At 55.0% G+C, this 26,029-nt stretch overlaps 1 protein-coding gene across 1 annotated transcript in view; it reads right to left on the bottom strand.

Annotated features, from left to right (window-relative positions):
* GLDC (glycine decarboxylase) overlaps nucleotides 1-16,878 on the bottom strand; it is a 45,398-nt gene extending 28,520 nt beyond the window's left edge. The window contains exons 1-2 of the mRNA XM_076073943.1: nucleotides 16,278-16,878; nucleotides 14,068-14,146 (exon numbers count right to left, since the gene is read on the bottom strand). Of these exons, the coding sequence (XP_075930058.1) occupies nucleotides 14,068-14,146; nucleotides 16,278-16,589 (391 nt within the window). The 5' untranslated portion in view covers nucleotides 16,590-16,878. The remainder of the gene's footprint in view (nucleotides 1-14,067; nucleotides 14,147-16,277) is intronic.
* Nucleotides 16,879-26,029: the final 9,151 nt, after the last annotated feature.

The following is a 26,029-nucleotide window of genomic DNA, read 5'->3' as shown; positions in this document are numbered from 1 at the left end:
AGCGGCAAGTGAAATCTGAACTGGTTCTGGGTGGCCCTCCCCTTCACGAGCCTGCACCGACCTATCTATGAACCTGGCGACCTGGAGGGAAAGAAAGAGGATGCGTAGGAGCGGCATGATAATACTGATCATGATGCTGATGAGGTGTAGGACAACGATGACGAAGATGCTGATGACGTGAAAGATTGATGATGACGCTGCGAATTCTCCTGCTGCTACTGTTGCTGATGTTGATCACCCACCCAAGCCACCGCGTGCATGACTCAGGGCCGAGGTGAACTTGACTCGGAATGAGACCCGGGGATCGTCTTTACGAAGTACGCCCCGGGTAAGGAGATTGATGAAATGGGGGGGGAGGGTGGGTGGGAGGATGGGTGTGGGTGGTGGAGCAGTGTTTGATTGACGTGTGTGGCTCACAAACAGCGCGAGCGTGCCACGTGACAACCACATTGCACCTACTGTATAATGCTCTCAAGAAAGTCTTGTTAAGACCATCCTAGCACCACGAGGAGCTGGGCTCCTATCTCCTTGTCCAGACCACCAGCCCCACGAGAAGCTGGGCTCCTATCTCCTTGTCCAGACCACCAGCCCCACGAGGAGCTGGGCTCCTATCTCCTTGTCCAGACCACTATAGCCCCACGTGGAGCTGGACTCTTATCTCCGCCCAAAGAGCCGGCCACCGGGCCACGTCGACTGCACGCATCCTCTGGACAGCATTGAGAAAAGGCGCCTCATAGCTCATCGCATTCCTCCAGCTTAAATAAACATTTTGAGTCAGATTCCCATCGCCTTCGCCTGACTCGCCAGCCTCGACGTAAAGTTTCGAGTTGATTTTTGCTCAACCGGCCGAGAACGCAAGTGGCCAGGACGAGTCTCGTTTTGTAAGAGTGACCCCGGGGCAAGAGTCTTCCAGTAGGGAGACAGCGACTGCTACCATGTTGTGCTGCTATTCCCCCTCGTGTAATTTGTGGTGTCATTTCAACGTGTAGTGCCGCTAAATCAGAATACCACCGACGACAGAAGCAGGGCTACCACGCAAAATCGGAGATGGCAAACGGTGCCGCTTAATGCCGACTCAACAAACCAGATCATGGGGAACTCCATGGCCAGTACCAAAATATAAGAATAGGTTTTTACCATTTTTTCTGGCAACAAAACAGGTGTTAAGTTGTTAGAACACCAAACTGAAACCTTTTTTTTAAATAAGGAATCATGTGTGCATTAATCACAATACTTGTGGTCAGAATGTAAACCAAAAAACTCAATATATGCATTGTCCTTGAAACTGATTGGTCCACATCAGAGACAGCTTTCTTGTGAGCCTCGTCTCAAACGGCATACAGCTGTACCGCCTTTTGGCGTCCTCTGGTCTAACAAAAGAAAGCTGTGGTGTGGACCAATCAAGGACAATGCATATATGATAAGAGTATTTTTTGTTTGCATTCTGACCACAAGTATTGTGGATAATGCAGACATGATTCCTTATAAAAAGGTTTCAGTTTGGTGTTGTAACAACTTAACACCTGTTTTGTTGCCAGAAAGGGGAAAAACATAATAAACCAGTTTCATTCTTCGGTGTATTAAAATCACTCACCCATTAAAACAAGCATAGTCCGCCATTCGCCCATCACTCAACCACCACGCACACTTAGTTAATCGCTCGCAGGTCACCCATCATCACACGCGCGTCTCTCTCTGGACTCGGTTGTGGGATGGGTTCCGGGGTTACGTGGGTTTATGTCCACGGACGAGAATTGGGACAGCTGGCACTCGAGAACAAAAAGAGACCAGATTGTCACCAATGACTCATCCAATACGCACACACACACACAGATCGATACGGAGATACGCAGAAACAAAGATACACACGAATATACACACACTAGCAGTAGAAACCACGCTGTACCCCCAAACCACAGAGGTATACCCCCCCCCCCGCCCAGCCAAAACAGAGGTCCCATTCCCAAACAATGCAAAGCCCTCCAACTCCACCACAACACAATACTCAATACCGCCTCCAGCAAAAAAAAATACTACACCGTATTCCCAAAATCAGACAGCACCTCCTTAGTGAGCAAGGGGTCGCCCTTCCCCTCTAACCTTGACCCAAAGTGACCCCGTGGGTCTCGCACCGCTTGCTTGCCGGCCCCATGACTCATACCAATGTGGGGTCCGGGAGCGGCGGGAGGTAGACGGGGGTGTGTTTGAAGGGAATTCTTATAGGGGGGGGGGGGGGGGGGGCTTGGGGGGAATGTCTGGCAAGGGTGTCTGGAGTGCGGGTGTTTTTTTGTGGAGTGAGAGAGAGGGGGGGGGGTCCTGTGGGAGAGGGGGGCGAGTTTGGGGGAGGGGGGGGGGTTACGGCGTACACCCGTTTGAGTACGGGCAACAACTTGTTTGTCTATTTGTTTGCGTTTCTCCCTAGTGATGGGACTTTGTAGGATGAACGTTGAGATTTATAAGGTGCACGGGGGTGACCAATGGGGTCTGAGTTGGTCTGTAATAAGGTAGGGGGCACTGATAAGGGGTTGAGTGAGTGGTGGACAAGTTTCTTTCTTGAAGGGGGTGTGCGGCGGAGGTGCGCGCGCGCGAGTGAGTGCACCTAGCCTGGCACAAAGCGAGCGCTGCGGTCACGTCAGCGCCACGCGAGTCGTGAATAGCGGACGTTGTGTGGTGGAATGAGGTGCGCGGCGGGGCGTTTGTGGGAGGCGAGTGGTGGAGGCTTTTTTTTTTTTGGAGCGTGCGGGGTCGAGTGTGCGGTGTGCGCAAATGTTTGCTGTGCAGAGTATTGCGAGGTGTTGTAGGGCGAGGGTGCGGTGTGCGAGGGGAGTGTCGCGTGTGCTCCTGGGGGGCGAGGTGCAGTGCGTGGTGTGTTGGGTGCGTGGCTTGAGGTCTGTGGATGCGAGCGGGGAGCGGTGGTGCAGCGGTTAGCGCGCTGCTCTGCGAACCCGGCGACCCGAGTTCGACTCCCGCTCACGGTCAACGCCGGTGACGATTTATCTGAACCGGTCCTGGGCCTCCCCTAGGTCGACTCAGCATCAGATGAGTACCTGGTGCGGCTGTGTAAACATCGCCACTGGGGAGACAAAGGCGTCCGGGCGTGGTGTTGGCCACCCACCCCCGTGTGCCGTGCGGGCCTTCATAGGTGCTCGCTAACAGCACTTGCCCCTACAGTTCGTTATACTGGGGATCTTTGTCTTTCGTTTGTGTTGACGGGCATAGCTCGTGAATGTGTGGGTGTGATTGGGGCCACTTACCCCAGGCGTCTGTTAAGGCTATACGGGGGACCTTTGTCTTTGGCATGTGTGGGACGTGGGATTTGTTTCTGTTGGAATGAACTTGGGGGATGGGGGGGGGGTGAGAGTTTACTGCACACGAGTGTGGCGAGCGAGGATGTGAGTGTGTGATGGGGCAGTGAGCACGGAGGAGAGAGACTTGCAGATGCCTCTCGAGGGTGAGGTGGTGGGGGTTGGGGGGGGCTGCGGGGGCGTGTCTCCACAACGCTTCCCATTGGTCATCTCGAAAACACGCGGGGGACACACCTCCCAGTGGGAATGTGACCACGTGTGAAATGGGGATGGCGGGGGGGGCAGTGGGAGGGGTCAAAGATAAAGCTCCCCCGTATAGCCTTCATAGGCTGTTGGGGCAAGTGCTGATAGCGAGCACCTATAAAGGCCGGCACGGTGGGTGGCCAACACCACGCCCGGCCGCCTTTGCCTCCCCAGTGGTGATGTTTATACGCCACGACTGTTACTCATCTGAGGTTTAGTCGACCTAGGGGAGGGCCCGGGAACCGGTTCAGAAAATCGTCACCGGTGTTGGCCGTGAGCCGGAGTCGAATTCAGGTCGCCGAGTTGGTAATGTACTCGGGGTCAGCCTCCGATTAGCACGGTTGGCTCCGTACGGTGCGAAAGAAGTTCAACGTACGGTACGTGGAGAAAAGGTGCATGGCTGGGGATGACTCAGAGGGATGGAGAAACACGTGGATTAGACATTTAGGTTGCTCAGCAAGTCGTGGGGGGGGGGGGGGGGGGGGGGGGATTGGGCAGGACGCGTCATTGCCAGAGGGATTTAATGTTCCCCTGTGGTTGAGAATAACAACTGCTGAGTGGCAGCCAAAGATTGAGAAATCGGCAGCACGAGGCGAGGAGTGGGTGGCTGGGGGGGGGGGGTCACCCCACCGTGGAGATGGAGCGACGAGACTCAGCTCGTGTTCCGTGCCGGGTGAATTTCGGATCGCAGGATCCCGTTTGAGATGGTGACGTCTCGGGGAGGCTTCATCCAATCAGTGGATTGCTCGCGGCTGACGTTGCTGATGAAGACGATGAAGGTGGTGACGATGATCTTGACAGCCAGGTTCAAATGAGAGCAAAATGAACGGGAATAGCGAAAGTGGGTGGGGGAGTTGAGGATTGGGTGGTGGGTGGGGTCCCCATCTCGTTACTACCTTTAGAGGCGATCACTCACTCACACTCCCCCCTCTCGACCCCGACCGCCTCTCGGGGGCTCAAAACGGGGACTCGTTCCGGCTCGAGCCGGTTCGGGGCACACAGGAGACTTAAGTTATCTAAGCCGCCCTAGCAGCACCACCCAAACCCCCCACTCCCACCCACCCACACCCCCCACACCCAGCCCCCCCCCCCCTGCCGCCGCCCCAGCGATTCCACGCATTGTCCAACGATGCTGATGAGCCACCGAACGAGGAAACCCGGCGCAGAGCGTTGCTCGTGTCGAACCGATCGCTGCGGGAATAATGCGTTGCTGCAAGGCGGCGTGGCCGACGAGATGTGTAAAAAAAAGTGTTATTTTTAATGTGGGATGAAGAGACTTGTGAAGGGAGCCCGTATTGCCAGCTTATTTATTGTTTAGTTTTAGATTCCTCCACAGCGACACGCGAATTATTATAACAATGATTATCAGCAACGATAATTTTCGTTCTATTCAACAATGGAATAAAAATGTGTATACAGCATTGTGGTCATTATAGTGGCCTCTAGCGGCTGTAGGGGTTTAATCAACCCAGTACAAGCGCGAGCTTTAAAGGCCGATCATCATCATTCCTGGTCATGGGTCTATCCACGGGGGGGGGGGGAGGGAATTGTATGGGGTAGCTTATTGCCCCCCCCACCACCCTCAATGAATCATTGAACATTTGACAAAGCCACAACTTCCATTGGCAGGCTGCGCGCGAAATGTTGGTGTCGCAAGCGTGAAGAGAGGTGTGGGGGGGGGCACTTGGCCCGCGATAAGGGCCCTGTACGAGTTTAACCCCTGGCTGGCCCCGTGTCTCTCCGGAGCGTTTCGACCCCGCGGGTGCCGGTGGAATTGAGCGGAGTCATGACAATTGTGGGAGACACGGGGGGAGGGGGAGGGTGGCGGGCGGCCACATCACAACGGCAGTGACGAGAGAGATGGAGCTGTAGCCGATAACCGCCAATGGCAAAGGTCGCCTACCCCCCCCCACCCCGTCTACCTGTGCGTACCGGGCGAAGAGCCACGTGTGGAGTGCGGGAGACCCTGAACAATGAGTAGCGGGGAGGGAGGGGGGGGCGAACCTTGAACCCCACAGGGTTAGCGGTCAGTGGGGTATCAGGAGCTCACGCAAGCCATCGGGCACCTTTTGATCCCACCTGGACACGGCGCTCACCCTGCGGGTCCCAACGCTTTCAAGGGGATTATAGGGCTCGCGTTTTGGGGCTCGCGCAGAGATTTGCGGAACTGCCGATCAAGACCGCTTGGACGGCGAGGTGGAAACTTCGGTACGGCAATTGGACTCTTGAATCGATCTGTGCGGAGCGGCGAGCGAGATCTATGTGCATCGCGTGCGCAATGGGGTTGTCTCCCGGTGCTCGACTTTCCTTCCATAGGGGAAGCCAACCACTTCATTACGTAAGGAGACGGCCAAACAATACAATGAAGCAAAGTCCTCTTGTAGACTCGGCGAGGCTTCCCTCGGGTCCGTATTTACGTTGCGAGACCCAAAGAGGAAAACGAGGATCATCATCCTCAGAGGGCACACGTCCAGGGCTCGTCCCTGGCCAAGCAGAAGGGACGACGATGACCAGTGGTCGAGAATAAAAACGGAGTGGCAGCTAAAGGAGGGACTACGCCCAAGGAGAGATGGAGCGACGAGGTCAGCTCGTGGGCAGATGCTGGATGGAACAAAACAAAGATAAAGATCCCCCGTGTAGCCTCAACAGCCTGTAGGGACAAGTGGTGTTATGAGCGAGCACCTGCGAAGGCCGGCACGGCACGCGAGGGGGAGGGTGGCCTGCACCAACCACCAAGACCGGTTCAAATAATTATCGTCACAGGTGTTGGTGGTAGCCGTGAGCAGGAATCTAAACTGGTGTCGCCGGGTAACGTAGCGCAGTGCGCAAACCGCTGCACCACCGCTCCCCATGGACACCCACAGACTCATGAGAGACTCACAGAGCCACATCGACCTACGTAGCCTAACAAACGCTGCATCGTAAGATCGCGAGGCGGCGACAGTGTTGGGAGGCTTTCATCGAGCAGTGGATTGATCATGGCAACCCCTGAACACTGACGACTCGCCAGGGACGTGAAGATTCAGGATGAGGATGAGAATCGATCCATAAACTAAACCAAACATGCATCAAATAGCTGGGGCTAGACTCTATGGCGTTTGCGATTTGTATCGGTCGTATGCAGTGGGTTCACGTGACGCCATCCCATCCACTAGAGGCCCGCTACGTTCGCCACAATGTCAACAGTAATAATCGATTATGACAAAGGAGCTTCGAGATGCAGGGAGGGAGGCAGCCGGTTGCTCCAGGGGTGCGGTATAATGGCCGTGTCAGACACAGCCGGCACCGCGGAGATCCTGGGTTCAACTCAGCTCTGGATTTCAACCGCACAACCGGGTTAAACCGGGCTCTCGAGAGTAGCGAGTTGATGATCTCGGCCCCGCTCACCATTGACTCCAGAAATGAGGAAAAAAACAAAAATCCCAGCCAACCAAATGAAATTTGGGTTTCACCTGATTTGACAGAGCTAGCTTCATTTTTCCGAGACGACTGTCTGCTACAAGGTGGTTGTCGTCGGTCCACTGTCTGCTGCAGGTTGAAAACTTTAAGATAGCTATATATATTTTATATAATCAAAGCTATTATTTTAATTTTACCAGGTAAGGCCCCGCTGAGCTATATAGCTATTTTCTTTCAGAAGCAACCTGGCCACAAATGATAGCTCAACGAAGTTGCTTATCACGTGGCAATGTATAGCAGCCAATAACTCTCAACGCATGCTTCTAAATGGAGAAAACTCCACGCAACCACGGGGAGAGACGCGCAAACTCCAAATATACAGCAGGCGTCAGGGTCGGGATTGAACCCACGACCTCCTGTAGACCCGGCGAGGTGGTGAACATCTCGCCACCCGTGGCGGCCACGCTGACGCGTGTGTAACCAGGCGAGGTGCCTCTAACAAAGACCAGGACATATTGTACATTGCAGAAAGAGTTGCGAGCTGCAAGAGTTGTAAAAACTGCAGCGTCTGCCAGTCTCCCGTGGGACCGCCAACACGACCACCACCACTACCACCACCACTACCGCCACCAGCAGCAGCAGCAGCAGAGGAATTGCGAAAAAATAGAAAAGAAAGAATAAATGAAAATGAGATTCAGGAATGTGCAGCCTCCCACCCTCCCCCCCCCCCACTCATCCCCCGACCCCACCCCCTCAAGTTCACGGTCTCCAGACTGTGCAAAACAAACCCCCCGTAAAAAAAGAGACTTTTCAACGGTTTGGGGGAGAGAATTCATTTAGCAGTGGATTGATCATGGCTGCGGCTGATGATGATAATAAACGACAGCACCACGCCCGGCCGCCTTTGTCTCCACAATGTTGATGTTTACGCACCACCGCACCTGGTACTAAGTTTAGGGCCGAGTCGACCTAGGGGACGCTCCAAGACCGATGCAGGTAATAGTTGCATGTGCTGGTGGCCACGAGCAGGAATTGAACTCGGGTCGCTGGGTTCGTAGTCGCGCAAGCTCGCCAACCACTGCACCAACGTTCTCCACAAATGCACAGACACACGGGAATAAACCGACACACAAGTACACTAAAAAAAATCACTTAACGCCGACACAAAAAGACAAAGATCGCCCGTGTAGCCTTAACAGACCGGAGGAGCGAGTGCTGTTAGCGAGTAGCACCTATGGAGGCCGGCACGCGGTACACTTTTCGAGGTGGGTGGCCAGCACTGTTCCTCGGCCGCCTTTGTCTCCATCGTGACGCAGCAAGCCAACCACTGCACGACCACTCGTTACGCACAAAAAAACGCACGACTATTGACCACGGGCGAATATAATAATAATACAGATCCATACGCATAGACACGGGACTCGCATTAGATAAGGTGGGTGGGTGCTGGGTCACATTATACGGATTCCTCTCATGTCGCTTGGACCGGGGGGGGGGGCTCATTAGGGGCCCAGTCGCCTCTGTTGAACCCCCTTAGTGGGGAGGAGTGGGGGCTTGCGGTGGCCAGCCTTCAAATGGGGTAAACAGGGATCCGGAGAAAACTGGTTCAAGGATGTTTAAATCGGGGTGTCTGGTCTGCAGATGGCTCCTCGCAGCACCGCCTATAAATACAGCGAGCCTAACACTCACTCACACACTCACTCACACACTCACACTCTCACACACTCACACACAGCACGTGGACATATTAGGGTTGGGCAATGTTCCGCAACCGGTAACCGCACTGGAGAGGGAAAAAAACCGGTTACCCGTTTTCCGCACGATATAGATGAACTACTTTGTGTGCACGTGACGGTTGCGTGTTCTTAACGGAGATTTGACTGCAGCTTCTGTCTGCCAGGTGTGGAGTGTCGGGTCAGAGGCGCGCGCGCGCCCACTGAACTTGCAGTGCAGAAGTTCGACTCTCATCTCGGCAGTTGAAAGAAAGAACGGGGGGGGGGGTGGCAAGTTTCTTAAACTGGCCCCCACACTGCCCCACACACTGCCCCACACACTGCCCCACACACTGCCCCACACACTGCCCCACACACTGCCCCACACACTGCCCCACACACTGCCCCACACACTGCCCCACACACTGCCCCCACACACTGCCCCCACACACTGCCCCCACACACTGCCCCCACACACTGCCCCCACACACTGCCCCCACACACTGCCCCCACACACTGCCCCCACACACTGCCCCCACACACTGCCCCGCACACTGCCCCGCACACTGCCCCACACACTGCCCCACACACTGCCCCCACACACTGCCCCCACACACTGCCCCCACACACTGCCCCCACACACTGCCCCCACACACTGCCCCCACACACTGCCCCCACACACTGCCCCCACACACTGCCCCCACACACTGCCCCCACACACTGCCCCCACACACTGCCCCCACACACTGCCCCCACACACTGCCCCCACACACTGCCCCCACACACTGCCCCCACACACTGCCCCCACACACTGCCCCCACACACTGCCCCCACACACTGCCCCCACACACTGCCCCCACACACTGCCCCCACACACTGCCCCCACACACTGCCCCCACACACTGCCCCCACACACTGCCCCCACACACTGCCCCCACACACTGCCCCCACACACTGCCCCCACACACTGCCCCCACACACTGCCCCCACACACTGCCCCCACACACTGCCCCCACACACTGCCCCCACACACTGCCCCCACACACTGCCCCCACACACTGCCCCCACACACTGCCCCCACACACTGCCCCCACACACTGCCCCCACACACTGCCCCCACACACTGCCCCCACACACTGCCCCCACACACTGCCCCCACACACTGCCCCCACACACTGCCCCCACACACTGCCCCCACACACTGCCCCCACACACTGCCCCCACACACTGCCCCCACACACTGCCCCCACACACTGCCCCCACACACTGCCCCCACACACTGCCCCCACACACTGCCCCCACACACTGCCCCCACACACTGCCCCCACACACTGCCCCCACACACTGCCCCCACACACTGCCCCCACACACTGCCCCCACACACTGCCCCCACACACTGCCCCCACACACTGCCCCCACACACTGCCCCCACACACTGCCCCCACACACTGCCCCCACACACTGCCCCCACACACTGCCCCCACACACTGCCCCCACACACTGCCCCCACACACTGCCCCCACACACTGCCCCCACACACTGCCCCCACACACTGCCCCCACACACTGCCCCCACACACTGCCCCCACACACTGCCCCCACACACTGCCCCCACACACTGCCCCCACACACTGCCCCCACACACTGCCCCACACACTGCCCCACACACTGCCCCACACACTGCCCCACACACTGCCCCCCACACTGCCCCCCACACTGCCCCCCACACTGCCCCCCACACTGCCCCACACACTGCCCCACACACTGCCCCACACACTGCCCCCACACACTGCCCCCACACACTGCCCCCACACACTGCCCCCACACACTGCCCCCACACACTGCCCCCACACACTGCCCCCACACACTGCCCCCACACACTGCCCCCACACACTGCCCCCACACACTGCCCCCACACACTGCCCCCACACACTGCCCCCACACACTGCCCCCACACACTGCCCCCACACACTGCCCCACACACTGCCCCACACACTGCCCCACACACTGCCCCACACACTGCCCCACACACTGCCCCACACACTGCCCCACACACTGCCCCACACACTGCCCCCCACACTGCCCCCCACACTGCCCCCCACACTGCCCCCCACACTGCCCCACACACTGCCCCGCACACTGCCCCGCACACTGCCCCGCACACTGCCCCGCACACTGCCCCGCACACTGCCCCGCACACTGCCCCGCACACTGCCCCGCACACTGCCCCACACACTGCCCCACACACTGCCCCACACACTGCCCCACACACTGCCCCGCACACTGCCCCGCACACTGCCCCGCACACTGCCCCGCACACTGCCCCGCACACTGCCCCGCACACTGCCCCACACACTGCCCCACACACTGCCCCCCCCACACACCGTCCACCCACCCAGCAGTTGTTCACGGGTTCGCCCACCGCAGCCCACGAACACAGCAGGTCGCGTAAACCCCTATAAAAATATATACTTGTGATCAGCGTGGAAGAGTAGGCCAAAGACTCGAACAGCGTTCCCCAATTACGGGAGGCGGGCACCTTCCTTCCGCCATCTGCGGCGCGAGCCGGGCAATTGCACGCCGTGCTTCGCCCGGGCCAATCCGTGCATTCGTTACGTGAATCCCACTCATCATTTCGGTTGCCGGTTCAAGGCCATCGGGAACGGTTAGCGATTCTGAAAAGCGAAGCCAGGTCGCATGTTTGTATCCATCTCCTAAGGCTGAAGATTTAATCCATGCCGACTTTTGGGTGCAACTTCTGAAGATTCGAGGCCGGGTCTCCACCCCCCCTCCAGCCCCCCTTCGACCCCCCCCCACCACAACCACCACAACAACCCCCACCCCGCATCACGTGGCTCGGATTGAGCCGCAGAGAGCCAAACACAAAGCGGATAAAGGAGACGACTCTCATTATTATTCACAGCCAGGGTCCACACAGCAGGGACTGGGGGGACTTGGGGGCTGGCAGTGGGTGGGGCGGGGGCGTTCTCTATCCACCGCTGGATGGCCGGCTCATGGTCTGCTAAAGCTCTCAGTCTCTCACTCTCTCGTGGTTCCATCGCAACTTCCCACGGGCCCTCGTGGTCAGTTCGGGTCACGCGATGTGGTCACTCGGGAGACGCCCCCATAGAGGGGGGGGGGGGGATGGGCAAAGTTAGCGGGAGAGATCGTGACGGAATTATTAATTGGGAGCAGGATGATGATGATGATGTCAGTGTTGGCAGCCGTGATAACGACAATCATGGGAACCGTATTGATGCTCGTAAGGCAATGTAGTGGTGGCGATGTCATGTACTCTATGTTGAACTTCTTTTGCACCGTACGTAGCCAACCGTGCAAATCGGAGGTGCGTGGTAAGGACAAACTAAATATGAAAAGATGATGAAAGTGAAGATGATGCTAGTGACCGGTAGTGGTGATAATGGTGAAGATGATTATATTGATGACGGTGATAATGCGAGTGATGGTGGTGGTGGTGATGATTGTGGTGGTGATGATTGTGGTGGTGATGATTGTGGTGGTGATGATTGTGGTGGTGATGATTGTGGTGGTGGTGGTGGTGATGATTGTGGTGGTGATGATTGTGGTGGTGGTGGTGATGATTGTGGTGGTGGTGGTGATGATTGTGGTGATGATTGTGGTGGTGGTGGTGGTGATGATTGTGGTGGTGGTGGTGGTGATGATTGTGGTGGTGGTGGTGGTGATGATTGTGGTGGTGGTGGTGGTGATGATTGTGGTGGTGGTGGTGGTGATGATTGTGGTGGTGGTGGTGGTGGTGGTGATGATTGTGGTGGTGGTGGTGGTGATGATTGTGGTGGTGGTGGTGGTGATGATTGTGGTGGTGGTGGTGGTGATGATTGTGGTGGTGGTGGTGGTGATGATTGTGGTGGTGGTGGTGATGATTGTGGTGGTGGTGATGATTGTGGTGGTGGTGATGATTGTGGTGGTGGTGATGATTGTGGTGGTGGTGATGATTGTGGTGGTGGTGATGGTGATGATTGTGGTGGTGGTGATGGTGATGATTGTGGTGGTGGTGGTGGTGATGATTGTGGTGGTGGTGGTGATGATTGTGGTGGTGGTGGTGATGATTGTGGTGGTGGTGGTGATGATTGTGGTAGTGGTGGTGGTGGTGATGATTGTGGTGGTGGTGATGATTGTGGTGGTGGTGATGATTGTGGTGGTGGTGGTGATGATTGTGGTGGTGGTGATGATTGTGGTGGTGGTGGTGATGATTGTGGTGGTGGTGATGATTGTGGTGGTGGTGATGATGATTGTGGTGGTGGTGATGATGATTGTGGTGGTGGTGATGATGATTGTGGTGGTGGTGATGATGATTGTGGTGGTGGTGATGATTGTGGTGGTGATGATGATTGTGGTGGTGGTGATGATGATTGTGGTGGTGATGATTGTGGTGGTGGTGATTGTGGTGGTGGTGATGATGATGATGATTGTGGTGGTGATGATGATGATGATTGTGGTGGTGATGAGGATTGTGGTGGTGATGATGATTGTGGTGATGATGATGATTGTGGTGGTGGTGATGATGATGATGATTGTGGTGGTGGTGATGATGATGATGATTGTGGTGGTGGTGATGATGATGATGATTGTGGTGGTGATGATGATGATTGTGGTGGTGATGATGATGATTGTGGTGGTGATGATGATTGTGGTGATGATGATGATGATTGTGGTGATGATGATGATTGTGGTGGTGATGATGATGATTGTGGTGGTGATGATGATGATTGTGGTGGTGATGATTGTGGTGGTGATGATTGTGGTGATGATGATTGTGGTGATGATGATGATTGTGGTGGTGATGATGATGATTGTGGTGGTGATGATTGTGCTGTTTGTGATGATTGTGATGATGATTGTGGTGATGATGATGACTGTGATGATGACTGTTATGGTGGTGATAATTGTCTTGGTGGTGATGATGATTGGTGGTGATCGTTACCAGCCTCGGAGTGTATGAAACTAGTGTATTACAAAGACAAAAATCCCCCCGTATAGCCTTAACAGACTGATGGGGCAAGAGCTGTCGGCGAGCACCTATGCAAGCCGGCACAGCACACGAGGGGGTGGGTGGCCAGCACCACGCACGACCGCCTTTGTATCCCCAATACCATACACAACAATAACAACCGACACTCGCCGCTAAGTGACAGTGACGTCACCACGGCGCCAGTGCCAGGCTAGGTGCACTTCGTCAATCTCGCTTTGTGTTTAATATCACGCTCCCGTAACTCTCTTCTCATGGCCATTCCCACGCTCCCTCCCTCTCTCCATCTCCCACACGCTCCCTCCCTCTCTCCATCTCCCACACGCTCTCTCTCCATCTCCCACACGCTCCCTCCCTCTCTCCATCCCCCACACGCTCCCTCTCTCTGGCGGGATACTCACAGATTGGATCCTCCATCCTGAGCTCTCGGTTGAGTCGGATGCTGGCTGGGATGGTCATGTCCACCAGCTCGCTCATGCTCTGCAACACAGACAACGGGTCACTTGCAACGCCCCCTCGCTCTATCTCCCCCCCACACTCGCTCGCTCCATCTCCCCCACACACTCGCTCCATCTCCACCACACTCGCTCGCTCCATCTCCACCACACGCTCGCTCCATCTCCACCACACTCGCTCGCTCCATCTCCCCCCACACTCGCTCGCTCCATCTCCCCCACACACTCGCTCCATCTCCACCACACTCGCTCGCTCCATCTCCACCACACGCTCGCTCCATCTACACCACACTCGCTCGCTCCATCTCACCCACACACTCGCTCGCTCCATCTCCCCCACACACTCGCTTGCTCCATCTCCAAATCACTCGCTAGCTCCATCTCCCCCACACGCTCGCTCGCTCCATCTCCCCCACACTCGCTCGCTCCATCTCCACCACACTCGCTCGCTCCATCTCCCCCCACACTCGCTCGCTCCATCTCCCCCCACACTCGCTCGCTCCATCTCCCCCCACACTCGCTCGCTCCATCTCCCCCCACACTCGCTAGCTCCATCTCCCCCCACACTCGCTCGCTCCATCTCCACCACACTCACTCGCTCCATCTCCCCCACACACTCGCTCGCTCCATCTCCAACACACACTCGCTCGCTCCATCTCCACCACACTCGCTCGCTCCATCTCCACCACACACTCGCTCGCTCCATCTCCACCACACACTCGCTCGCTCCATCTCCACCACACACTCGCTCGCTCCATCTCCACTACACACTCGCTCGCTCCATCTCCACCACACACTCGCTCGCTCCATCTCCCCCACACTCGCTCGCTCCATCTCCCCCACACACTCGCTCGCTCCATCTCCCCCACACTCGTTCGCTCCATCTCCCCCACACACTCGCTCGCTCCATCTCCCCCACACTCGCTCGCTCCATCTCCACCACACTCGCTCGCTCCATCTCCACCACACTCGCTCGCTCCATCTCCACCACACTCGCTCGCTCCATCTCCACCACACTCGCTCGCTCCATCTCCAAATCACTCGCTCGCTCCATCTCCACCACACGCTCGCTCCATCTCACCCACACACTCGCTCCATCTCACCCCCACGCTCGCTCGCTCCAGCTCCCCCAGACTCGCTCGCTCCATCTCCCCCACACGCTCGCTCGCTCCCTCTCCCCCCACAGTGCTGAAACGATTTTGGGTTTCGCCGAAAGTCAAACAATGAGCCACAGGTGGTGGCCATGATAGAACAACAACCGTCATATGCCGCTCTGTGACGGTGGCGTCACCACGGCGCTTGTGCCAGGCTAGGTGCACTTGTGGCAAGGCTCGCCGCTGGCTGGAGCTCACGGGACAAACCCAGGGGTTACGGGTCGACCCACATCATTGGAGTACAGCCTGCGTTACGAACACTCGCGGTGCTCCATCGATGCGCGCGAGCGTCGCTTCACCGGCCTCGGTGCCACCACCGTCAACAGCGCAATCCACCTCGAATCCACGACCAACCGAAAACAGTCGCGGCTTATCGCCGCTTTAAATTTAAATTCATAATCGGCGGCGTTACAGGCAATCGGCCCTATCCGTAGAGAGCTGTATTGGGGCGAGATTGGTTTTGTTCGAATCCCGGCTCCATCCGCGTCGCTCTCCCTGCCCCCCTCTCAGTAATCACCCCCCCCCCTCGCCGCCACATCGCTAACTCCCTCCCCTACGTGTTTGCTGCCCCCCCCACACACGACCCACCGTCACTCATTGTGCCCCCCACAAACGTCTTTGCCCCCCCCCGCTCCACACCGTTTCTTGCTCCTCTACCCAACCGACTCGCACGCACGCACCCACTCTGCCCCCCCTACTAAATCTGCCCCCCCACCACCACCACCTCTATACCCCATCACCCCCTTGGCTCACACCACTGCCCCCCCCCGCCTCCGACTCCCGTGGAGACCCCCATTTACTAACCACCGCTGTTCTCCCTCCCCCCCCCCCAGTGTGCTCCTCCTCCACGTGCTCAATTGCCCGCAACTTCCATCCGTGCACCCACCCCCCCCCCATTGCCGTCCTAACCGTTCTCTTACCGACAGTACCCTCTGCCCAACCCCTCTGCCCCCCCCCCCGCCACCACCTAAGCCGGCCCCCACCGCCCCCCACTTCTCTCACCTGTAGCCCCAGCGTAGCCAGCATCTCTCGCCTCTCCTCGGGCCCCGGTCCAATGTGCCTCTCAGAGAAGTCGTCGTGTCGCGGGAGGAGGCGGTCGAGACCCCGGCCCGACCCGGCCCCCGCGCTCGAGTGCAGCCTCGCGCGGGAGGCAGCAGTCTGGCCGGGCCCCCCACCGGGAGCCGAGGCCCCCGTGCGCTCCGCGGCGGCGGGCCCGGCCGCGCACGTGGAGGCGAGGGCCCTGGGAGTAGCACGCCGTGTCACGGATGCCCCGAGTGGACACCTGCATCGCACTGCCAGCGCCGCTCTCAGCATGGCTGGTTGGGAGCGTGGAGAGGAGGAGGAGTGAGGTTGGTGCTCACTTTTTTGGACGTGGTCCGGGGGGCTGACTTTTGGCGAGAGGGCTCACTAGCAAGATGGGGGAGCTCAGTGAGGATCCACGTATGTGGCGACGGCAGGCAGGGTGGGCGTGGGGGGGAGGGAGGTTATTTGGGGTTAGACGAGGAGGTGTCAAGAAGGATGGGACAAGCACCGTGTCTACCGTCACCGGCACGCCACTCGCTGGTCGGACGCGTGGGATTTGAGAGCGGCTGCCGAATCGGAGCCGCGGTTTTAAACGCGAGCGGTGGGCGTCACGGGCAGCGCAGTGGCACGGGGAGAGCCAATGGGAGCGTGGAGAGAGGGAGAGGTGGGGAAGAGAAGCAAGAAGATCGTCGTCTGTGGAGCACACCCTCATCCACGTCACTCCCCTCCAAACTCCCTCCACCGGCCCATCGACACCCTCATCCACGTCACTCCCCTCCCTCCCTCCAAACTCCCTCCACCGGCCCATCGACACCCTCATCCATGAACCACGCCTCGCTCAGCTCACCACGACATCATCATCCACACAACCACCAACCACCTCTGGCACACTCGGTGTCGTCATAACATTGTCCCTCACTCTCAGCCCCCTCCTCCTCCTGCGCTGCTGCTGCTGCGATGTTCGTGCAAAGTGACTGAGCTCAAGACACTCACCCCACACACTCGCGCTGAACGATTAATCGATTTCGAATTTAAGTCGCAATTTGAAACAATGTGATTAGCAAATCGCAAAGGCTGCGATTTGAAAAGTCCTGACCTTCTTATTGGAATAGTCGGATTTTTTAATTATGAAAACTTTATTTATTTAACTTAACAATTGTTCTATGTTTGATTGTTCTATTTCAATTAATTTTAAAAAATACACGGGGGAAGTAATTAATATATTTTAAGTTACCATCCTTGCATTATAATATATAGAGCAGTTCATATTTTGATGGAATCACGTGGTAATGCTCCATCACGTGTTTTACATCTGTTACACTGAATATTGAACTGAAGCTTGACTTAAAAAAAATCAAATCGCAATATCTGTCAGAAAAATCGCAATTAGAGATTTTCCCTAAATCGTTGAGCCCTACCACACACCCAGTGCCGGATTATCCTAGTAGCTACTACTACTACCCACATGTAGTAACTGCACACATGTAGTAACTACTACTACACATGTAGCTACTACACACATGTAGTAACTACTACTACACACATGTAGTAACTACTACTACACATGTAGCTACTACTACACACATGTAGCTACTACATGTGTGTAGTAGTAGTTACTACATGTGTAGTAGTAGCTACATGTAGCTACATGTGTAGTAACTACTACTACACACATGTAGTAGTAGTAGTAGCTAATACTACACACATGTAGTAACTACTACTACTACATATGTAGTAGCTACATGTGTAGTAGTAGTTACTACATGTGTAGTAGTAGCTACATGTAGCTACATGTGTAGTAACTACTACTACACAGATGTAGTAGTAGTAGCTAATACTACACACATGTAGTAACTACTACTACATATGTAGTAGCTACTACACATGTAGCTACTACACATGTATCTACTACATATGTAACGTCTACACATGTAGCAGCTACACATGTAGTAGCTACTACACATGTAGCTACTACATGTGTAGTAGTAGTTACTACATGTGTAGTAGCTACATGTGTAGTAACAGCTACTACTACACATGTAGTAGTAGCTAATACTACACACATGTAGTAACTACTACTACATATGTAGTAGCTACTACTACACATGTAGCTACTACACATGTAGCTACTACATATGTAACTTCTACACATGTAGCAGCTACACATGTAGTAGCTACTACACATGTAGCTACTACACATGTAACTACTACACATGTAACTACATATGTAACTACTACATAGTAGCTACGGGCCCCGCACATTCAAGGGCCCCGCGCTAAATGCTTTCAAGCTATCAATTCCGGTTCAGCAATTCTGTACTTGCTCTATTACTATAGTACTATACCGCCTTCAACTTTCATGAAAGACTGGATGTTTAAGGCTAGCGATTTGTCGTATTATCTGGTTCTATAGCAAATGAAAAAATACAATTACTTTACTGTGCAAGTTAAACATTGTTTTAATATTTACGTGTTTTTATTTTATTTAGGGCCCCTTCATAACATATGCTACAGGCCTCGCACTAGCTTCATCCGTCACTCCTCGTGCCATTACCCACTAGACACCACCCCTCAAACACGCGCATCGGTACCTCCACATACAAGATAATAAAAGTACTGTATGCTTAAATCACTCAATAAAACACATCCCTTCAGCTACCCGGTCATTTATGAGTGTGTCATATGAGTAGCATTGGCTCAACACAAACAAAACTCTGGACCAATTTTGACTTACATTGCGTCATCAACGGAGTCAGACTCGCTTGAGCAAATGCTAACGAACTGCCCAGATGTGTATAGGCAATGTCCCCTCTCCGTTAGAAACGGGTGCTCGTTCGGACCTTAAAACTATTTAACACACCAGATTTTTTTTTACCCATGAAACTAAAACTTTGGTTCTGTGTGGTCTTGTTGTTGTTTTATCCCTCCCAACTAAAGTTGAGAACGTTTATGCTTTATTTGTTTCCGTCTGTTTGATCGTCTGTCACGTGCGAGAGAGAGGAGAGGCGGGGGGGGGTCACGATAACCCACGTCAAGATAATGCAATGCAAATGCAATGTGAGCAGAACCCTTTTGGGAATTCGCGCCGAGTGAAGGCAGGGCTTTTTGCTTCTTGAAAAATTCAACATTTGATTGGACAGCGTTTAGTAACACGCGCGCACCGCATGGGGTGGGGGGGGGGGGTTCTTCATTGTTTGAAATAGATTCGGTGATCGTTTCAGCGGAGGATATTTATTTATTCCGCTGTCACGTCTGGGGGTGGAGCGCCCAGCTGCTACCTCACTGCAGTGCGGTAAAATTCAACACAAAGTAGTCCGGCCAGGCCGACTGATGGTGCAGCGCTCCCTGATGCACTCCAATCACTCCCTCACTCCAACACAAAGTAGTCCGGCCAGGCCGACTGATGGTGCAGCGCTCCCTGATGCACTCCAATCACTCCCTCACTCCAACACAAAGTAGTCCGGCCAGGCCGACTGATGGTGCAGCGCTCACTGATGCACTCCAATCACTCCCTCACTCGAACACAAAGTAGTCCGGCCAGGCCGACTGATGGTGCAGCGCTCACTGATGCACTCCAATCACTCCCTCACTCCAACACAAAGTAGTCCGGCCAGGCCGACTGATGGTGCAGCGCTCACTGATGCACTCCAATCACTCCCTCACTCCAACACAAAGTAGTCCGGCCAGGCCGACTGAGGGTGCAGCACTCCCTGATGCACTCCAATCACTCCCTCACTCCAACACAAAGTAGTCCGGCCAGGCCGACTGATGGTGCAGCACTCCCTGATGCACTCAAATCACTCACCAGCGGCCAGTCGCATCTCTGCCACTCTTCTATCGCGACTATTATGGTTACCGTTTCCCTGAACTTCACTCATTAATTCCTCCATGTTGAGGATTCGGTAGACCATGCCCTGACTGCATATTTTTTTTTACCAGGTAAGGCCCCACTGCGCCATATGGTTCGTTTTCAGAAGTGACCTGGCGACAAATGATAGCTCAACGTGGCTTATCACGTGGACATGTATAAGAGCCACATCCTCTAGACGCGTGATGTTGTTTCTAAATGTGGAGGGAAAACCCGGAGGACCCGGAAAAAATTTCACGCGACCACGGGGAGAGAGACACGCAAACTCTAAATATACAGCAGGCGTCAGGGTCGGGATTGATTAACTGGTCCTGTGCGCCTCCCCTAGGTCGACTCAGCCTTGAATGCGTGTTCGCTGGCCACGCCATCTCCTGCGCCGTGTCAGGGCTACTCGGTTGTTTGTCAACGAGCCCTTGCCACTCACAAACTGTGCAGGCTACACGGGGGATCTTTGTCTCTTTTACTAGGCAGATGCGAACGGATTAATAGACAACATACCAGATAAAAAAAATCAATTTACGCATGACCCAAGTGTCGTTAAACCGGTTTAAAGCTGAGTGCATCATAAACGATTGCGTGCTGTTCATACAGTAACCCCAGAGGAGATGATGATGATAATGATGATAGCGATGGGAGGATCTTACTGCTGCTGATGATGATGATCATTACCATCCTCATCATGAACGTGATGGTGCTGAGTGCGATGATGGCAGTGATAATGTAATGAGGATGCTGCTGATCGTGATGACGTGGGTGATGATCGTGATCATGTTGATGACGTAATGCTTGTGGTTGAGATGCTGCTGAGATGACGATGGCAGGGATGTCAGTAATTTTTGGTCATGGCGATGTTCACGCTGATGGCGCTTTTGTTGATAACGATGATGATGACGACAATAAATTATGGCGATGATATGTAAGATTATATTGATAATAGTGCATAACTCAAAATACTTGTGTCGTGATTGGGAATATAATGACATATAGGTAAAAAATGTTTCCACATATCTGCCATATTAAAAAATCAAAGTAATCTTTACCCATCCCATCAGTCTTGTGGCATTCTGGGAGTGATTTCTTTTTAGCAGCATTGATTCAGTCCAAACAAAGCTCTTACTGCTGATGAGACACTCCATAACAGAGAGTTTTGGGTTCGATGCCATTCATATAAATGTATCGTTAAACCTGCCACCACCACCCGACACAGCCAATTAGTAAGGTTTGTCACGTAAATAAAACATGCCAATTCGTTTCAAGGTAAGCACACCCAATTACGTTTACGCTCCATAAATGCCCACGTGATGATAAGCCACTTCTTTGAGCTATCATTTGTGACAACCAAAATCGCTACTAAAAAAGAGCATTGTGGACCTTACCTCTTAAAATGAAAAGAAGTATAATTTTTATCTAAGTTAGCAAAACTTTAGCAGTTGTATTTACAGTGAGGGAAAAAAAAAACGTATTTGATCTCCTGCTGGTTTTGTACGTTTGCCCACTGACAAAGAAATGATCAGTCTATAATTTTTATTTGAACAGTGAGAGACAGAATAACAACAAGAAAATACAGAAAAACGCATGTCAAAAATGTTATGAATTTATGTGCATTTTAATGAGGGAAATAAGTATTTGACCCCCTCTCAATTAGAAAGATTTCTGGCTCCCAGGTGTCTTTTATACAGGTAACGAGCTGAGATTAGGAGCACACTCTTAAAGGGAGTGTTCCTAATCTCAGCTTGTTACCTGTATAAAAAAACACCTGTCCACAGAAGAAATCAATCAATCAGATTCCAAACTCTCCACCATGGCCAAGACCAAAGAGCTCTCCAAGGATGTCAGGGACAAGATTGTAGACCTACACAAGGCTGGAATGGGCTACAAGACCATTGCCAAGCAGCTTGGTGAGAAGGTGACAACAGTTGGTGCGATTATTCGCAAATGGAAGAAACACAAAAGAACTGTCAATCTCCCTCGGCCTGGGGCTCCATGCAAGATCTCACCTCGTGGAGTTGCAATAATCATGAGAACGGTGAGGAATCAGCCCAGAACTACACGGGAGGATCTTGTCAATGATCTCAAGGCAGCTGGGACCATAGTCACCAAGAAAACAATTGGTAACACACTACGCCGTGAAGGACTGAAATCCTGCAGCGCCCGCAAGGTCCCCCTGCTCAAGAAAGCACATATACATGCCCGTCTGAAGTTTGCCAATGAACATGTGAATGATTCAGAGGACAACTGGGTGAAACTGTTGTGGTCAGATGAGACCAAAATGGAGCTGGTTAAATTTGGTAGTTGGAGGCCCTTTAGCGTCCATATACTAAATGCCTCTGTTGATATGTAAACTTTGACTTTAACACAGCTATTTTTTGTCACAAGCTAATCCCTAGCTATTTCAATGCTAAATTCTCCTGCTTTCTAGGTCATTCACACCTATCACCGAGCTTTAAAGACGCCACGAATCTTAGCAGCACTCATTGAAGCACTGTCGTCCCGACAGTTCTGTTCTTTCACCTGAAGAAGGCCGCTTGTGTTGTGGCCGAAACGTCGTGAGAATTGTATTGTCTTATTTTTATTTTATTATTTTATTCTCATTCTACGTGACTTTACCGAAAGAACCAAAGAAGACAAAATGGAGCTCTTTGGCATCAACTCAACTCGCCGTGTTTGGAGGAGGAGGAATGCTGCCTATGACCCCAAGAACACCATCCCCACCGTCAAACATGGAGGTGGAAACATTTTGCTTTGGGGTGTTGTTCTGCTAAGGGGACAGGACAACTTCACCGCATCAAATGGACGATGGACGGGGCCATGTACCGTAAAATCTTGGGTGCGAACCTCCTTCCCTCAGCCAGGGCATTGAAAATGGGTCGTGGATGGGTATTCCAGCATGACAATGACCCAAAACACAAGGCCAAGGCAACAAAGGAGTGGCTCAAGATGAAGCACATTAAGGTCCTGGAGTGGCCTAGCCAGTCTCCAGACCTTAATCCCATAGAAAATTTGTGGAGGGAGCTGAAGGTTCGAGTTGCCAAACGTCAGCCTCGAAACCATAATGACTTGGAGAAGATTTGCAAAGAGGAGTGGGACAAAATCCCTCCTGAGATGTGTGCAAACCTGGTGGCCAACTACAAGAAACGTCTGACCTCTGTGATTGCCAACAAGGGTTTTGCCACCAAGTACTAAGTCATGTTTTGCAGAGGGGTCAAGTACTTATTTCCCTCATTAAAATGCAAATCAATTTATAACATTTTTGACATGCGTTTTTCTGGATTTTTTTGTTGTTATTCTGTCTCTCACTGTTCAAATAAACCTACCATTAAAATTATAGACTGATCATTTCTTTGTCAGTGGGCAAACGTACAAAATCAGCAGAGGATCAAATACTTTTTTTCCCTCACTGTACGTGGCCAGTAAATGGCGAATTACTCGATACACACACCCATTGTTGTTGGCCACAGAGAGGTCAAGGAGAAGCGCTCGTGAGATTGCACAGAGGTGGAACCGACACGTGGCACTGATCCGGTCTGGTACCCCGGGTCGCAGCCGCTCCCTCTGCACGGGATTCATCGATTTACTACTCGATACGCGACTCTCGTCGCACGCAGGCCGTGCGCCGGCGTTACGTTAGGGGTGACACTTGAGCCCGAACATAACTGTTCAAAAGAGACGGAACAATTGGAGGGATAGCAAATAAAGGAGCCGGTGGGAGTGAGACATGTGTCGTGATTCACCCCCCCACCCAGACCCCCCCTCACCCAGACACCCCCCCCCACCCAGACACCCCCCACCCAGACACCCCCCCACCTAGACACCCCCCACCCAGACACCCCCCACCCAGACCCCCCCTCACCCAGACTCCCCCCCACCCAGACACCCCCCACCCAGACACCCCCCCACCTAGACACCCCCCACCCAGACACCCCCCACCCAGACCCCCCCTCACCCAGACACCCCCCACCCAGACACCCCCCACCACTCAGTCTCTCCCACCCAGACACCCCTCACCCAGACACCCCCCCACCCAGACACCCCCCAGCCAGACACCCCCCCACCCAGACACCCCCCCACCTAGACCCCCCCTCACCCAGACACCCCCCCACCCAGACACCCCCCACCACTCAGTCTCTCCCACCCAGACACCCCTCACCCAGACACCCCCCCACCCAGACACCCTCCACCCAGACACCCCTCACCCAGACACCCCCCCACCCAGACACCCCCCCACCCAGACACCCCCCCACCTAGACCCCCCCTCACCCAGACACCCCCCCACCCAGACACCCCCCAGCCAGACACCCCCCCACCTAGACACCCCCCACCCAGACCCCCCTCACCCAGACACCCCCCCACCCAGACACCCCCCACCCAGACACCCCCCAACCAGACACCCCCCACCACTCAGTCTCTCCCACCCAGACACCCCTCACCCAGACACCCCCCAGCCAGACACCCCCCCACCCAGACACCCCCCCACCTAGACCCCCCCTCACCCAGACACCCCCCCACCCAGACACCCCCCAGCCAGACACCCCCCCACCTAGACACCCCCCCACCCAGACCCCCCCCTCACCCAGACACCCCCCACCCAGACACCCCCCACCCAGACACCCCCCACCCAGACACCCCCCCACCCAGACACCCCCCCACCCAGACCCCCCTCTCACCCAGACACCCCCCACCCAGACACCCCCACCCAGACACCCCCCCACCCAGACACCCCCCCACCCAGACCCCCCTCTCACCCAGACACCCCCCACCCAGACACCCCCCCACCCAGACACCCTCCACCCAGACACCCCTCACCCAGACACCCCCCACCCAGACACCCCCCCACCCAGACACCCCCCCACCTAGACCCCCCCTCACCCAGACACCCCCCCACCCAGACACCCCCCACCCAGACACCCCCCACCCAGACACCCCCCAACCAGACACCCCCCACCACTCAGTCTCTCCCACCCAGACACCCCTCACCCAGACACCCCCCACCCAGACACCCCCCCACCCAGACACCCCCCAGCCAGACACCCCCCCACCCAGACACCCCCCCACCTAGACCCCCCCTCACCCAGACACCCCCCCACCCAGACACCCCCCAGCCAGACACCCCCCCACCTAGACACCCCCCCACCCAGACCCCCCCCTCACCCAGACACCCCCCACCCAGACACCCCCCACCCAGACACCCCCCACCCACACCCCCCCACTCCAGGACCCCCCTCTCACCCAGACACCCCCCACCCAGACACCCCCACCCAGACACCCCCCCACCCAGACACCCCCCCACCCAGACCCCCCTCTCACCCAGACACCCCCCACCCAGACACCCCCCACCCAGACACCCCCACCCAGACACCCCCACCCAGACACCCCCCACCTAGACACCCCCCACCACCCAGTCCCTCCCACCCAGACACCCCCCGACCCAGACACCCCCACCCAACCCCCCCACCCAGACACCCCCACCCAGACCCCCCCCACCCAGACACCCCCCACCCCAGACACCCCCCACCACCCAGACACCCCCCACCCAGACACCCCCCACCCAGACACCCCCACCCAGACACCCCCCACCCAGGTCCCCCCACCCCCCATGTGATGCGAGGAATCGTCACGACTTGGTAGCAATTTAATTCAATAATATTTTTTAATTATGTTGAAGACAGCGGCCTCTTGTGGCGGAAGTATGTTTCACTCGTGCCCCCCCGCCCCCCAGCGGTTAGCGTTTGCGGGGAGCTCTCCTCCACCCCCCCCCCCCCCCCATAATGGACCTCCCCCCCCTCCCCAATCCTTCTCATATTTACCGTATTCTCCGGATTATAAGACGCTCCCGAAAGTTAGACGCACCCCAAAACTTTTGGGA

This window comes from Petromyzon marinus, chromosome 44 (genome assembly GCF_048934315.1).
Source record: "Petromyzon marinus isolate PM22_M1 ecotype Great Lakes invasive population chromosome 44, UKy_Petmar_22M1.pri1.0, whole genome shotgun sequence".
Lineage (NCBI taxonomy): Eukaryota > Metazoa > Chordata > Hyperoartia > Petromyzontiformes > Petromyzontidae > Petromyzon > Petromyzon marinus.
The sequence above is the reverse complement of the archived record's forward strand: the minus strand, read 5'-3'. Positions and strand labels throughout refer to the sequence as shown.